This window comes from Rhinolophus hipposideros, assembly GCF_964194185.1.
Source record: "Rhinolophus hipposideros genome assembly, chromosome: 8".
NCBI lineage: Eukaryota > Metazoa > Chordata > Mammalia > Chiroptera > Rhinolophidae > Rhinolophus > Rhinolophus hipposideros.
The window spans coordinates 18,958,944-18,975,829 of NC_138054.1; the positions used below are offsets into that span (position 1 = coordinate 18,958,944).

At 38.9% G+C, this 16,886-nt stretch overlaps 1 protein-coding gene across 7 annotated transcripts in view; it reads left to right on the forward strand.

Annotated features, from left to right (window-relative positions):
* KDM1B (lysine demethylase 1B) overlaps positions 1–16,886 on the forward strand; it is a 46,464-nt gene that overhangs the window by 3,334 nt on the left and 26,244 nt on the right. For all 7 annotated transcript variants that reach the window (XR_013993866.1, XM_081057570.1, XM_081057569.1 and 4 more), the window contains exons 3-9: positions 514–613; positions 1,465–1,592; positions 2,612–2,701; positions 3,256–3,367; positions 5,683–5,799; positions 12,989–13,027; positions 16,178–16,382. Coding sequence is in view for 6 of the 7 variants with exons in the window: in XM_081057570.1 (XP_080913696.1) it covers positions 527–613; positions 1,465–1,592; positions 2,612–2,701; positions 3,256–3,367; positions 5,683–5,799; positions 12,989–13,027; positions 16,178–16,382 (778 nt within the window). In the remaining variant the exon portion in view is untranslated. The remainder of the gene's footprint in view (positions 1–513; positions 614–1,464; positions 1,593–2,611; positions 2,702–3,255; positions 3,368–5,682; positions 5,800–12,988; positions 13,028–16,177; positions 16,383–16,886) is intronic.

The window sequence follows — 16,886 nt, forward strand, 5'->3', positions numbered from 1 at the left end:
TATTTGTTGGGTTTTACTGAGAAGGAATGAATGAGTTTTCTTTTTATAGTGTAATAAGAGGTTAAAATTCAGGTACTGCTAAGAAGACAGTAAGATGGAGAGAAGCAGACAAAAACTAGGTGTTTTTACTTATTGAATTTTACAGACAGTAATTTATTGGTCATTGGTGTGATGTTTTTCTCATTTTTGTATTTTTAAACGTGTATGCTACTAGTAGATAACGTTTATTGAGTACTTATAATATGCCAGGCCTAGTGCTTTAAATACGTTTTTACTTAATCTTCACACTGATGCTACGATACACTCTTGCTATGCCCATCTTAAGTATGAGAACACTGAGGTCTTAGAGAGGTTAACTAACTTGAAAGCAATGGCTTCATACTCAGGCAGTCTAACTTCAGAGCATATACTGTTACTTACTAAACAGCCTAACTTTATCCAGAGTGTTGAAAGTATTAGCAAATGCTAATATTTAATAGTTTATTTATTATTTTTTTCTTTTTCTTTTTGCAGATTTTCTGATACAATGGCAACCCCACGGGGGAGGGCAAAGAAAAAAACATCCTTTGATCATTCTCCAGATAGCCTTCCTTTGAGGAGTTCCGGTAGGCAGGTATTATTCATTTGTTCATTCAGTGCACCTGTTTTGAGCACACAGAATTATTCTGATTGGGACTCAAGAATTAGAAATGAAAAGATGTATTTCCAGTCCTCAAGGAACTTGCACTGTAGTGGAGAAATTCACCCCAGGACAATCACAGAACAAGGTGATAAAGATAGAATGTAGAAAAAAGTATACTGGCAGAGGGAATTGCAAAGCTAATGGCATAGAATGTGGATCAAAATGGGGTGTTCAGAAAATTGCTGCTGTGTGGCTGCCTCCAGAATGTAAGGTAGGGCCAGATCATGCCCCAGGAATTCATAGGAATTCAAATTCATAGGAATTTGGACTTCAGTTTGTAGTTGGATGGGTGCTCTTTACAGGTTATTATTGCTGCCATCTCTTTTGTAAAGCTTTTTTTTTTTTTCCCTAAAGAAAATCCTGAATGCTGTAATTCTTTTTCTAGAATCGTTCTAATTTTTTTCTTTTAATTTTTATTTTTTTATGTGCAATACTAAGAAGATGTAACTGCTTTAAGTAAAGAAAAAAAAATGCTAAGTTTAGAGTGTCTTTTATTTTGACTGATACAGTGTTTTCCTAACAAAGGCTCACATGCATTTTAGTTCTTGGAGACCTGTCGTTAAAGTGCTGGTTCTAAATTTCAAGCAAGTTAGTGAATTATTTGCACAGTACAGTTTCAAGAACATTGCTATATTGTCAGCCCCCAACCTACTGTCAGGATGTTGTTGGTCTTCATGTTTAGAACTCTTCCTAACTTGGAAGTCATTTCAGTAGTAAACCTTACACCACATTCACCCTTGGCCATTCTGGTGAAATCTTAACTTCAGCTGGTTCTTCCTCAGGCAAAGAAAAAAGCAACAGAGATGACAGATGAAGATGAAGACGGTGGGTCAGAGAAGAAGTACAGGAAATGTGAAAAGGCCGGCTGTACAGCAACGTGTCCCGTGTGCTTTGCAAGTACTTCTGAAAGGTCTGTTTAGATGGCATGTCTTGGCCTCACATTCCTGCTTGTGAGAGCGTTCCTTATGGGAACATCATCCTCAAAGATAGTTTTCCTAAAGATATAGATACTGTAAGTCATCTAATAATAGAGACATTGCCTGTACACTCTGTACCCAGCATACCCTCCTATACACTCCCCGTTAGATATAACCATATGAGCTCTTCCCAGGGGCCCATCAGTATCCTCACATCCCACTGACCAGAGCTGTCCCTCTCCTGGGGGTGGAGGGACGGACAGGGTCAGGGATGGGAACACAGTAAAGAGAACCGTGGAGCTCCATTTAGACAAGCAGGTGTTTACATTCCTTGGCTTCTTTTCTCCTTCATATAACATACCTCCTCTTCCAGTAGACATAAACAGGTCTCATTGAAACCATGAGGCTAACTGTACTCTTGCCATTTTATTGGGGTGATGCAAGCATGCCTTTTACTTCAGAGAAAAATCTTCCATGAAGGCTTAAGATTCAGTAAAACCTGAAACACAAATCCCATTTTTTTAATCACAAATGGTGGTATCAGTGTTCATCGTGGCATTACTACATTACTGACTGTTTGACAAGTTATATTTGCCAGATTCCAGCTGGCCAGATTCATTCACTATTCAGTATCGTACCAGATGTTATTACTAGAGGCCACACTTCCTCCTTCACACACGTGCAGCTTGCAGCACGCGCAGTGACATCCCTTGTTTCAGGTCATAAAGCCCTATCGTGGCTCCAGGGAGACTTGATACAACTCCTAAGTCCCAAGCTGTCCTGGTGTGCAGCCAGCTGGATTAGGTGCTCTGGTCTAAGTCCCTGCGTCCTTACCGTGTGTGACCACCTATCAGTCACCACCCCACTTTCCCTATTATTAGCTCCTAGTTGTTAGGATTCTAAGTGGAGACAATGCAAAATGGGCTCATAGGAGGTACTTGATACATGTTTCTTTAAAAAGTGAGAAAAAATTGTTATTCACTACCAAAGCTACATGTTTTGCTTTTTTCAGGTGTGCCAAGAATGGCTACACCTCCCGATGGTATCACCTCTCCTGTGGGGAGCATTTTTGTAATGAATGCTTTGACCATTACTACAGAAGGTTTGTTTGCTAATTGTTGGAGGTTTCCGTGGTGGTGGAGGGCGCGGGGTTGGGGCAGCGGAGGGAGTCAGATAGTTAAGATTGAGCCCTCAGACTCACTGAATTATTCCACTGCTGCAGCCATGCTTGTGCCAGCTGCAACTGTGCCACAACTTTGATGCTGTAGTTTGCATGTGTGCAAGCTTGTGTGTGCACGCACTCAGGGCTCAAAAAACATCTGCTATGAGACAGTCTCTAGTCTGCAAGTTCTGAGAAATCTAGGAGCTGCTTTGCTGTTCTATGACAGTGCAGAGGGGATGGATGCCAAGATTTGGGGGAAGATGCTGACAACTAGAGGGAACTGGACAGGTAGCTCCCCCTTCCTAACAGTTTTAGATATTAAAACCGAGAGGAATGCACCCTTCCTGACAGCCTGTTTTATGGGTGCCATAATAACTTCTCCCTCCTTATAATATGGCTAATCAAGACCCTTCCATGCGATTTGCTAACATGCCTCTTGTTTTGAAAACCTGATTGACTTATAGCTTGATATATTTATTTTTATTCTTTTTCAGCCATAAGGATGGATATGACAAATATACTACCTGGAAAAAAATATGGACTAGCAATGGAAAAACTGAACCTAGTCCCAAAGCTTTCATGGCAGACCAGCAGCTCCCCTACTGGGTAAAAAAGATAATGCTTTACTGTTCTGCAAAGTGTTTGGGGAGCTAAACGCAAGAGGAATGGATGATAATACTAATTTTTAGGAAATTTTTCTTTTATTACATTTATTCTATGTCTATTAAAGCAAAACACATTTTTTATTTTTCTAGAAAACTTAGATAATTCAACATAATATAAAGAAGAAATAAAGACTCACCACCAGCTACTGATAGCCATTGCTAAGTTTGGTACATGTCTTTCTCATCTTCTGTTCCTATTTTTAACGCGTATATTTAAACACAATTTCATGGTTTTTTACAAATTCTAATTAGGTTTAAAATTATACTTCACATGTAATTTTTTAGTAACTTAGTTTTTTTATTAATTTAACTTTATATTATTTTTCTACTTAGTCACTCTTTGAATATAAATTCTAATGATTGCATGTATTAGTTAAATATACCATCATTTAGTAAGTGATTTGCTAGTTTTTTAATATCATAGGTAGGGTCAAGCTTTTCTTCACACATAAAGCATTTTTTTAATTGAAGTGAAATTCAGATAATATAAATTAACTATTTTAAGGTGTACAATTCAATGGCATTTAATACATTTACAGTGTTGTGCAACCACCACCTCTAATTCCAAAGCGTTGTCATCATTCACAGAGTAAACCTGTGCCCACTAAGCAGTCACCTTTCATTCCTTCTTCCCCCTAGTCCCTGGCGACTACTAACCTGCCTTCTGTCTTTATGTATTTATCTGTTTTGGATATTTTATATAAAGGAATAATGCAGTATATGACCTTCAGTGACTGTCTTCTTTCACTTAGCATAAGTGAAAGTTTTTGAAGTTCATCCATGTTGTGGCATATATTAGTTCTTTGTTTTTCACTAGTGCCTTTTCACAGGTGAATGATATTCCATTGTTTGGATTTGCCACATTTAATTTATCCATTCATCTGTTGATGGGCAGTTGGGTGGCTTCCTTTACTAAAAGATTGCAGATAGTGCTGCTGTGAATATTTGAATACAAATATTTATTTGAACACCTGTTTTCAATATATATCTAGAAATAAAATTGTTGGGTTACATTCTGTATTTTACTTTTTGAGGAACCACGAAGCTATTTTCTTTAGCTAAGCTAACTGCTGCACCTTCTTTCAATGTATAAGGGTTTAATTTTCTCCGTATCCTCACCAATTCATTTTTCCCTTTTTTTTTTTTTTTTTTTTGTTCTAGCTATCCTAGTGGATGTGATGTGTTATCTCATTGTGGTTTTGATTTGCCTTTCCCTGATGACTAATGGGTCTTTTCATGTGCCTGTTGGCCATTTGTCTGTCTTCTTCAAGTCTTTGCCCATTTTTGGATTTTTGTCTTTTGTTGTTGAGTTGTAAGAGTTTTTTTTATATATTTTTGACATTAAACCCTTATCAGATACATGATTTGCAAATATTTTCTCCTATAGGTTTTTCCTTTCACTTTTTTGATAGTGTCCTTGTATGCACAAAAGTTTTTAAATTTTAATGATGTTCAATTTATCCACTTTTGTTGCTTGTGCTTTTGGTGTCATATCTAAAAATCCATTGCCAAATATGAGGTCATGGTGACTGACTCCTATGTTTTCTTATAAGATTTTATTATTTTAGCTCTTACGTTAAAGTGTTTAATCCATTTTGAGTTAATTTTTGGATATGTTTGAAGTAGGGATCCAACTTCATTCTTTTACATATCGGTATGTGCACACTTTAAAAAAAAGTAAACTTTCTATTTTGGAATAATTTTAAATTTACAGAAAAATTGCAAAGATAATACAGAGGGTTCCCATACATACTTCACCCAGTATCTCCTAATGTTATTATCTAACACACCATGATGTTTGTCAAACTAAGAAATTAACATTGGTACAGTGCTAATAACTACATTACAGATTTTATTTGGATTTCATCAGTTTTTTCACTAGTGCCTTTTAAGTTTTCCAGAATCCTGTCCAGGATGCCACATTGCATTTAGTGGCTTACTTTGTGACTAACTGTAACTAAATTTAATTCTGATTATTTCCTTAGGTTAGATCTGGAAAGCCTTTCTGACAACAGTAGTCAGAGCCCCTTTACACTTTCCTGCTGCCTGAGCTAGTATTGAATCAGAAATTGCCCTAATGGGGTAAAAGTGGATTATGTTAGTGGTGGTCATGCAAGGGGGAGAGAAAAAGTACTTAAAAATACTAAAAGATTGGTCAAATCATGTGGAGAAAATGGCACAGTGAGTGGTGGAGAAGAGAAATGCAGGCTCAAGATTCGCCAACTCATTGACCTTGATGTGTTGCTTTCCATCTAGGTTCAGTGTACAAAACCCGAGTGTAGAAAATGGAGGAAGCTTACCAAGGAAATCCAGCTGACTCCACAGATAGCAAAGACCTTCCTCTGTGGTATGAAACCAAATAGTGCTGCTAAGGTATGATCTCTGTTGGTTTTCCTTTGGAATTAATTGATAGGTTAATTTAGTTTTCAGTAAATAGTAATGGTGTGTATTTTTCATTTATTGGTCATTGTATCAGGATTATATTGGCCCACATATAACAGAACCACAACTACAATGGCTTGACCAATTAAGGATTTTATTTTTCTCATTATGAGCAGTTTGGAAATGAGCTGTCCAGTATGGGTGAGTTGCCCAAGTCTCCTTGTAGTTTCTAGTTCCGCCAAAAAAAATGATTCAGCCCTACAAGATGGTTGCTGGACCAACAGCCATCACATCAAAGGGCAAGAGGGGTGTGCCAGCTGAGTCTCTCCCTCTTTCATGGGGAAAAAGAGAGCTTTCTGGGAAGATCTAATGGTAGATTTCTATTCCGATCTCATTGGCGTGAGCAGGATCATACAGGTACTCTGAACAACACTAGAGACAAAGGAAGAAAATATTTTATAATTGAAGATGTTGCAATGTCAAACAAAACCAGGATCCTTTTAGTGAGGAAGAAAGGATGACTGGATATGTTTGGGCAATTAGGAATCTGTCATAGTTGGTATAATGTGCCTGTTTTGATATTTGCCAATTTCTTAGTTTAAAATATGTGATTGCTTTTAATGTGTTAAAGCATTAATCTACACAAATGTCCCTAGTTCCTTCAGTACATTAAAGAATGTTAGGAATCATTGTAATCTCAGAAATAAAATACTTTCTGTTTTTAAATTTGAGATACAATTCACATACCATAAAATTCACCCCTTTAAAGTATACAGTTCAGTGGTTTGTGGTATATTCACAATGATATGCAGTCATCACTGGCAAAATATTTACTTTTTTAAAGAATTAAAAATTTTTTTTATTTTTCTGTTACAGTTGACATAGAGTATTATATTTCAGGTGTACAACACAGTGATTAGACACCCATATAACTTACATAGTGATCACCCCAATAAACCTAGGACCCATCTGACACCATACATAGCTATCACAATATTATTAATTATATTCCTTAGGCTATACTTTACATCCCCATGACAATTTTGTAACTACCAATTTGTACTTCTTAATCCCTTCACCTTTTTACCCATGCCCCCCAACTTTCCTGCCATCTGGCAACCATCACAATGCTACCTGTATCTGAGTTTGTTTCTGTTTTAGTTCATTTATTTTGTTCTTTAGATTCCACATATAAATGAAATCATAATGGTATTTGTTTTCTTCTGACTTAACTCCACTCAGCAAAATACCCTATAGCTCCATCCATGTTGTTGCTGATGGCAAGATTTCATTCCTTTTATGGCTGAATAATATTCCATTGTGTATATGTATCACCTCCTCTTTATTCATTCATCCATTGATGGACACCCAAGCTGCCTCCACATCTTGGCCATTGTGAATAATGCTGCAGTGAACATAAGGATGCACGTACTCCTTCAAAGTAGCATTTCGGGTTTTCTCAGATAAATACCCAGAAGTAAGATAATGGGGTCCTTCTTTGTCTCTTGTTATAGTCTTTGTTTTAAAGCTTATTTTGTCTGGTATAAGTATTGCTATCTCAGCTTTTTTTGTTTGTTTCCATTTTCATGAAATATTTTTTTAAGTACCTTTACTTTCCATCTGTGTGTGTTTTTCAGTCTGAAGTGAGTGTCTTGTAGGCAGCATATGTAAGGGTCTTGTTTTCTTACCCACTCAGCCATCCTGTGGTTTTTGTTTGGAGAATTTACTCCATTTACATTTCAAGTAATTATTGATAGTTTTGTAGCTATTGCTTCGAAAAATGCTAAGGTCATGAAAGACAAGAAAAAACAGAGGAACGGTCCCAGATTAAAGCCACTTAAAGAGATGTACCATATGATGCTGGGTTGGACCGCGCATCAGGAAATAAAATGCTAGCTTGGACATTATTGTGAATTTTGAATATGGATGGTCTATTAGACTCTAGTATTCTATCAACTTGCCTAGTGCTCTCTCCTCCCAACCCCCCCCCCCCACGTTTTCTTCCGTGACAGTTTTACATTGGGGGGGGGGGGGAGAGAGAGAGAGAGAGAGAGAGAGAGAGAGAGAGAGAGAGAGAGAGAGAGAGAGAGAGAAAGAGGAGGGCGGGGAGAATAGTTTAGCCAGGTTGATGGCTACTTAGCAAAATACTTTCTTAGTGCAAATACTTACCTTTAAAGAATGATTGAAAAGTTTTATGAAGTTTGTGATCAAGTTTTTAAAGCCTGGTATTTAAAATACATATTATTAAAGCAACTCATAATTATTGTAAATATATTTGGAAGATTTTGCTAAGTGAAACAGTGAGAAAAAGTATGACTATTTAGGAATTATATTTTTCATTCTTTTAAATTTTACATAATTATTATGTGAATATAATCTCAGGGTTTAAAAAAGTAAATTGGACATGTATATGTCTATATATGTGTATGTGTATATATGTATATACTTACATATGTAAATACATACATATGTAAGTATATACATACACATATAATATACAAATAAAAATGAAAGTCCTGCTTAACTATTTCCTCCTTGCCACGCTAATAGGTAACTACTCTTAAAGATTTATTATACTAGAACTTTTGTTTTATGCATCTGATTCCATATTTCTGGTAGGCACCTTTTTTTTTTTTTTTTTTTTGATACAAACTCTGCTTTAATGTAGAAAACCAAACTCTGGTTCACACATAAATACACTTTGGGGGTATAAATAAAGTAGGAAAATAGTTGTGTGTATCAAACAAAATAAATTAGTCATAAATATCATGTTGGCAACTAAGTACTGGGAAAACTCAACACCCTCGCTGCTTTCACCAGTAACTGGCAAGATTTGGGGCTTTCTTTTCTTTTTCTGGCTTCTGAATGAAAGGTGAGAAGCTGTCCAGTCCCCACGCACAGAATGATGTGGTGCCAGGGGCAGAGGGCCAGGGAAATGGAAGCAGCTTCTATGTCTGTTCTTTTCCCGTCAATATCCATAGCTCTCAGAAAGGAGCCAGAGTGAAAGGAGCCAGACTGATGGGGAGAACTAGGGTTGGGGGACAGCCTGTGGGGTTCCATCTCAGTCCCTCACATCAAACCCCTACTACCTGAGCAAATTTGGTTCCCTGGAAACTGCACCATGCAAGGAAAGGATAGGACTGGTTGTGTTTATGTCCCGTCCCTCTGAGCAGGTGGTAGAATGGCTTTTCACCTTGGAGAAACCAGGCTGAGCTCGCGAAGTGGTGGCTGTGTATAGGGTGCTGACTGTCGGAAGAGGATCAGAGAAGTAGGCACGCTGCCAGGGCGTCTGGCAGAGGTTATCCCAGAACCAGGCATCAGGGGGCGTTCTCCAGATTTACGCAGGCTGGAGTGGGGCTGTGGGCTCCCGCTGCTCCAGAAGCCTCCCGGCACGCCTGCACCATCAGTTCTGTCCTGGAGGGGCCTGGGCAAGGCCATGTCCTCCTTGGAGTTGAGATCTGGATCAGCTCTCACATTGACCTGCCATGTCATAGAGACGATCACCTATGAAGGGATTTTAAAATGACTGCTTTTCTTCTGGCTGTCCCTGCTGGACATGATGAGAGAGAACTACAGAGAATTTCAGCTTGGCATGTGAACTTTCCCAGATAGTTGCCTGTCAGTGGAAGTATTCAAGCAGAACTGGGGCAGCACATGGATAGCACGTGTCCAGTAATGACCAGGATGTGGGATAGGGAGCTGGGGTAGCACCGGGGCAGGTGGAGGGCTTACAATTTCATGATCATCCAAGTCTATCTCCTAGAAACTGGCACAGCCAATGTCAAACTGTCTATGTACAAGTTCTGAATGTTTCTTCCTAAAGCTAACTAGCACATGGGCCCAGCTTCATACTTGTAGAAGCATGGCCAGAGCCCACTCTACAAGCATCACACTGCAAGGCCCACAGACAGGCCTGGGTCCTGGCCTCAGTGGCGTTTCATTATAATATTTAAAGGAGAGTTCAGCCAAGAGCACTCAAAAATATTGGGCCGTTTTCACTCAAGCTATTTCTGCCAAGTTCCTAAACAGTTGTTCTAAACAATTAAAAGATATCTTGGATGACTTGCTACTAAATACTTGGATGACATGTTACTAAATATTAGATATGATTTCACAGAAAAAGTTTACATTAAAATCATTTTGTGCTGTGCTTTGACTAGCTTTTGTTTAGCTATCATTTGCAGTTATCCATAACCTCTTCTCTCTTTTACCTGCTGACAGTGGAGTACAACTTGACTTCCCTTCTAATTGTTCAAATTGTCCATGTTCTTTTTTTGTTTTCTTGATTTTTCTTTGGATGGTAGTTGTCCTTTTCAAATTTCAGTCTGAGTAGTTTTTGAAAAGTCTCAGGTTCTTTAGAATGGGTTCATTTTTAGACAAATGATAATATGTTCATCACTGAAAAAGTCAAGCAATATATTAGGTCGGTGCAAAAGTAATTGCAGTTTAAAAGGTTAAAAGTAATTGCAAAAACCATAATTACTTTTGCACCAACCTAATAGAATAGAACAAAGATGACAGAAAAAAAGATTCATGCAGTCATCATGAAATAACCACATTCAGTGAGATTCATTCAGTAATATTCCTGCATGTATACAAGGAGAAGGCCTGGCTGATAAATAACTTCATATTAAAGAACAATACTATACATGCTGGTTTTATGTAAAATGATTGAGTTTAATACAGCAAAATTTAAAATCAGAAAAAGAAGCCAAAGTGAAATAAGAAATTTCTGGATATAAGATACTTAGTTCTTCATCTCCAGAAACAGTAGTTTCGAAAAACTCCCTAAAACGTTAGGAAAATATATGGTGAGACTATTAAGAGGTTGGAATCACTTTTTTTTTTTAATTGCCTGTTTCAATTTTAGGTATTAATTGACACCCTGCTATGAAAGTGGAAAAAGTAAATTATATCACATGTCAGCCCATCTCCTTTTCCTTTCTCCCAATATTTTGTTAGTGTTTTGTTGTTTCGTTTTTTAGTTTAATTAACTCTGTCGGAGTAAGTGTGTCGTTTATTTTCTGTAACCATAGTCCCTCATTGTTTACTCTTGCTTCTGTATTTCCATAGGTTTACTGCTCCCCATAATTTCTTTTACCACAGTTCCTTCTGACCCAAGTTATTTATTTTGATTCATCACATTGTTGGGTGTATTTTAACACCAAGAACTTTTTTTGAGAGTACTCAGAGGTGTCAGATTCCTTAAGCTTTTGAAAACTTAATTGCCTTTCTCTCCTCCCAACCATCTGAAAGTTGAAGGCTTCATGGACTTCTAAAATTCCAGGTTCTACGTGTTGTGTCACGTTTTACATCTCTCCCCACACGCACCCAGAAATCCTCCTTTGAGACCCTGCTGCTCTAGTCTGAATTGATTACCATTTATAGTCTGAACTTTTGAAATATTTATTTAAATGGTGTTTATTGATCCAGAGTCCCTTTGGTTTTCAGTTTGGTATTCTGTCAGGGACAAAGTCTGGAAAGGTTTATTTGTAAAAACAACATTAAAAAGAATGGTAGCAAACTACACACACTGTCTTTGGAGCTTGCTTTTGTCATTTAATGTATCTTAAAAATACTTCCATCTCAGGACCTAAAGATCTCTTTCTCTTTAAAGACTGTATAATAAATAGTCCACTGAATGGATGTTTCATGATAAATTTTGCGTGTTGGAGAACATTTAGGTGACTTTTAAGTGTTCACCATTAGGGACAGTGCTGCAGTGAATAGCTTTATATCTATGCCCTTTTTCAGTATATTTATAGGCTCAATTCCTAGAAATGAAATTTCTGTGTCAAAGAGATTGTTTTAATACGACATAATTCTTAGACACAAAATAGGATTTGTAATTTGTGTGTAAGGAATAAAGCATTAAAGCAAACACTCGTGTACCCAGCACCCACTTTTAGAAACAACGTTCCCAATGCCTGTCACCCCTTGCGCCCCTTATCTTTCTTCCCCTCCCCTGCAAGGACAAACATATTCTGAATTTTGTATTTATTATTCGTCCTGCTTTTGTTACAGAGTTAACAAAAAGCAGAGGGAGGGATAATGTTTACGAAACCCTAAACAACGTGAAGTTTTGCAGCTTTGTACTGGTTATAAATTGTATCATATTCTTTGCATTCTTCTGCAGCTTGCTCTTTTCACTCAACATGGGGGCTTTTCACAGGCATCCATGTTGGTACGCAAAGGTCTGACCCCTTGATTTCTCCTGCTGGGTGGTATTGCATTGTGTGACTCTACCACCCCGTGTCTGTTCTCGTGTTCATGGACATGAGGGTCATTTCTGGTGGGCTGTTACACACAGTGATCCTGTGAGCATTCTTGCATGCTTTTCCTAAGTGCACACATGCAAGAGTTTCTCTGAAATATATTCCAAGGGCCAGATAATGTCAGGCCACATGCTATGCCAATCCTCAGTTTATTTGAGTAACTTTTTTATTGAAATAGAATATCCAAACAGAAAATGCACAAAGCAAAACGCATAGCTCAGTGAATTTTCACAAAGTCCCCAGTTAGCCAGCTCCCAATAAAGAAATTGAACACTTAACCAGCCCCTCAGAAGCTCCCTGGCACGCCCCCTTTCACTCACAGCCTCCATCCCTTGCTCCCCTACTTGCTATTCCGATTTACAACACTATAGATAATTTGCGTGCTTTTGGAAAACAGTGTGTTTTCTTTTGAGTCTAGCTGCTTTCTCTCACCGTTACGTTTGTGAGGTACATCCGTAGTTGTAGCGTGTGGTTGTAGTTCTCATTGCCATGTAGTGGGCCATTGTTTGTCTATAATAGTTTATTTGTCCATTCTAGTCTTGATGGACTTCAGGGTTGTGTTTAGTTTTTTTCTATTATAAACAATTCTCCTTTGAACATTTCCTAATTCTTCTGTTGGTGCACATGTATGGCTCTAGAAAATATAACAGGTTAGAATGGCTGGACAAGTAGTGTGTGTGTCTTCAGTTATACAAGATAATGCCAAATTGTCGTGCATTTAAAAGTTTCGTATTTTGTCAAATTGCTCTCCAGAGTTGTTACTCCTTTCGATTTCAACCAGGAAGTCCTTGTGAGAGTAGCTGTCTTCCCCACGCCCTCACTCATAGTGTTTTATCACATTTTTTTCTTTGCCAGTATAATTATTTTTAAAAAAAACCTTATTAACAGTTGGTTTTCCTTTGCAGCCCGAGACCTCAGATCATTGTTCCCTCCCAGAGGATCTAGTGAGTATTTCTACATGTTCTCGATTGGAGTTTGTTGCGCCTTCGATAAGTACTACACGTAAATGACAATAACAGTTTTATGAGTTTCTCTTTGCTGATCAAAGGCTTTTTAACCTGACATGATAACGGTCTGATGAACCTGCTAGCAGGGTTGCTATTGTAGGTGATCCTCCCTGATTTAAAGAAAAGGTCAAGTTCCATGGCTTTATTTTAAAACGAAATAAAAAGGAAGAAACTGCTACCTTGCCTTATTCTAAGGATAAGATTTGTTATACTTGTTTTTCATGGGTGACTTTATGACCTTATCGCCACTTAAATCCTTCCAAGAAAAGAACAACAGGCCCATAATTTGAGGCCCAGAGTCAGCTGCGAGAGTGTCCTTGTGTATTCTGATCTCGGTATAACTATTTTGTCCTGTCCCCGCCACGGAAGGGAAGCAACGTGTCCAGGGGGCAAAGCCTCCTCATGTTTCATTTGTCTTACGGAACTTTGCTTCCTGAGTTGACCAGCTCCAGGGGCCATATGACCAGATCCAACGGCTGTTTCAGAAAATTACTTTTTTAAATTCTGAATTTCTAAAACTCTGACATTCTGACTTATTCGGCATTTCAGTGAGTCAGGGTTGGTAACTTGCAGTTTTTCTAGATGTCTGAAACTCAAGGACTGTGACTGATTTTTAAGCAAAGGAAGAATTGACATCTAGCATTTCTACTTTAAATCCATTCTGTTATGTAAAGACACACACACACACATTTTTAATATTAGTTGCATGTGGAAACATTTTAATGGTAAAACACTGGACCAATAATCTCTAGATTTAAGGTAGACAGGATGAGATAGTAGAAGGAAAGGAAAAAATAACTTTAAACACAGTTACAATACATTATGAATCTGTCTTCTAACATTCAGACCATTTGCATGCAGAAGAAGTGGAACTTTAGGATGGAGACTGTATTCTTGGGATACGAGGACTTTAAAAAGTTTGGAGGAGTTCCTAGATGTTCATTTGCCAGTTATTTATTTTTTCATTCGGTTAAGAAAGAATCAGGAGCAGGTTTATCGCAATATTACCTACCTCACCTATTTTCTGTTCCGGTGGATTCTAGGGTCACTTTTAAAGCAGGGTATAAATTTTGAATGCCTGTATTAGTTTCCTAGGGCTACAGTAACAAATTACCATAAACTGGGTGGCTTAAAGCAACAGAAGTTTATTGTCTCCTAGTTCCAGAGGCTGTAAGTCCAAAATCGAGGTGTTAGCAGGGCCGTGCTCCCCCTGAAGGCTCCGGGGGAGGGTCCTTCCTGCCTCTGCCAGCTTCTAGTGTTGCCAGCGATGCTTGGCCTTCCTTGGCTTGTAGACGCATCACTCTGCCTGTGTTATCACATGACCTTCTTCCTGTGTGTCCCCACTGTCTCTTCTTATAAGGATGCTAGCCATAGTGAATTTAGGGCTCACTACTCCAGTGTGACTAATTACATCTGCAAAGACCTTGTTCCCAAATAAGGTCACATTCTGAGGTTCTGGGTGGACAGGAATTTGGGGGGGTTACTGTTTCATTCAATATGATAATAGACTCATTATATGAAGTACAATTTCTTTAGTGATATGTATATTAAAGGTGAGAGTGGAATTTTTCATGGCATATGGACAAAATGATAGCAAGCTATCCGGAATTGTGTGTTGAGAGAACACACTTGGAATAACAAGATCAAGTGCTAGTGTATTAGTCATTTTGAGTTTTTCATATTCCAATGTAGAGGGTGGTTGGAGTACCCTCAGGTGGGGGAGGAAAGACTAGGGGGAGGTAACAGGATGGCAGGGTCTCTTAGGTCCTGACTCAATTTACCAACGCAGCTGCAAGACCCAGGGAGTAGAAGAGAACAAAGAGCTTGGGTTAATGTTTTTTAAGGCACCTACATTCTGCCCTCTACATGGTCCATTCGGAGGGTCAGCATCTGAATACTCAGTTTGCTCTCTCCTTGGGGCTGAGCTCAGAAGGGGGTCCGTAGAGTCAGCCCTGGTATATTGGGGAAGGGACTGAGGCTTCCCTTCTTGTTGGTACACCACAAGCTGGTCAAGGGTAGCCAAGCCGAAAACAAGCCTTGAGAACAAAGATTGCACACTGAGATGCCTACGGGCTGGGCAAGTAAAATGATTGTGTGAAGCAGCTGGGAGTCATTTATAGGGGGTGTTGGGGCTGGTAGTAGACTAAAAAATGCTTGTCTCAGATTTGGACTCTGTGAAATCTGAAGGGCAAACAAACAATGTGTCTCCAAATTGGATTCACCCTGTAGACCTCAAGTTCACAAACCTCAGCTTGATGGCACATGGCATTTGCTGGGAGCCTGGAGAATCAACATGAGAGAGGCCTTAAGCTCAAGGTTCTTCTGTATCAGATTCTCAGAATTCTTGGACATGCATTCAAGATCACGTTTAGAAAAGGCTGTCTCACATAGGATTTATGGCAGTGTTGCTTTAGAAGCCAAGCAAATCTCATTTTCATTGCAATAGTCATCACGGGGATGCTTTGGTCCAGTGACTCCATATGTTACATGAACTCTGGAATTGAGTTTTAAGACTAAAAATAGCTTTTTTGGTTCAGTTCCACATTTAGCATCTTATTTTGATAGTGGTAGTGTTCTTTCCCTCTAAAAGTTTTTTAGTAGCCTCTGGCAAAAAGCAGTAACGTAATGCGTGCCTACTACTTAGGAGAATTATTTTTTTCTGCTCAGTTTTGCAATTTCAGTTATCCTTAGATCCTAAGTCAAAAGAGGGTGGATGATAAATGATTACCGAACAGAAGGAAGTTTGCCATGTCACACTTAAACCTAGACTTGCAATATAGCCTATGGATGCAGCTTTAAGACTGACCTGGATTTGGGGGTTTTGAAGAGGTGGTGGGGACAGCGGGTAGCTGTTGCTATATATCTGAAAGAGCTCTGCCTAGGAAACATGCTCTCCAGGTAGCACCAGCCACTGTTGTTTCTAAATCTGAGTGTCAGGAACTTTGGGGTAGGATTGCTGAGTGGGAGAAGGTGGAGTGGAAGGCTTAGGGATGAATGCCTTGAAGAACATCATCTGTGCTTGGCTGAAACTACATGTACATTTCCTGCCTGCATTGTCCCTCTTTCATGTTGCTCTGCCCATTTCAGAGAGTGTCGGAAGTTTCCAACCACTGGTGGTACTCCATGCTCATTCTACCTCCTTTGCTGAAAGACAGCGTGGCAGCACCCCTGCTGTCTGCCTACTATCCTGACTGCGTTGGTATGAGCCCCTCCTGCACCAGCACACACCGCGCAGCCAGCAATGCCAGCCCCGGGAAGCTGGAGCACTCCACGGCGGTCCCCTCTGTGCTGGGTGAGAGCTGGTCTTGGCACTCCCTGGACATGTGTGGGTGGGCAGAAAGGAAGCTTTTTTTGATGTGTGCACCGTGTGATATAAAGCACCTCATTATTTCATGGATTTGGTTGTACTGTGGATCAGTCATATGATGTATGTGTATTGTGCAGTTAATTTTTCCCTCAATAATTTGGAAGGCCTGTAACACTTGTCCAGGAATCATGTCCATGGATTTAATGAATATTTATTTGAAATCGGATAGCTGCATAAATTGATGGTGATGATGCCAGCTTTAACATCCCAGAAAAAAGTTTTGACTATAGGAGCAGGCTTTTTTTTTTTTTTCTCTTTGAGTCTTTCTGCTTCAGAGTATGCCACTGATGATCTGAGCAATATGATCCACTCTTGAAAAAATTCAGAACTTCAAATCAGGGCAGGCATGCTGTGGACCATTTCCTTTAAAGGGATCTTAAAATTCTACTTCACACACAAAAATTTCTACATTAGAATTCTTGGTGTGCA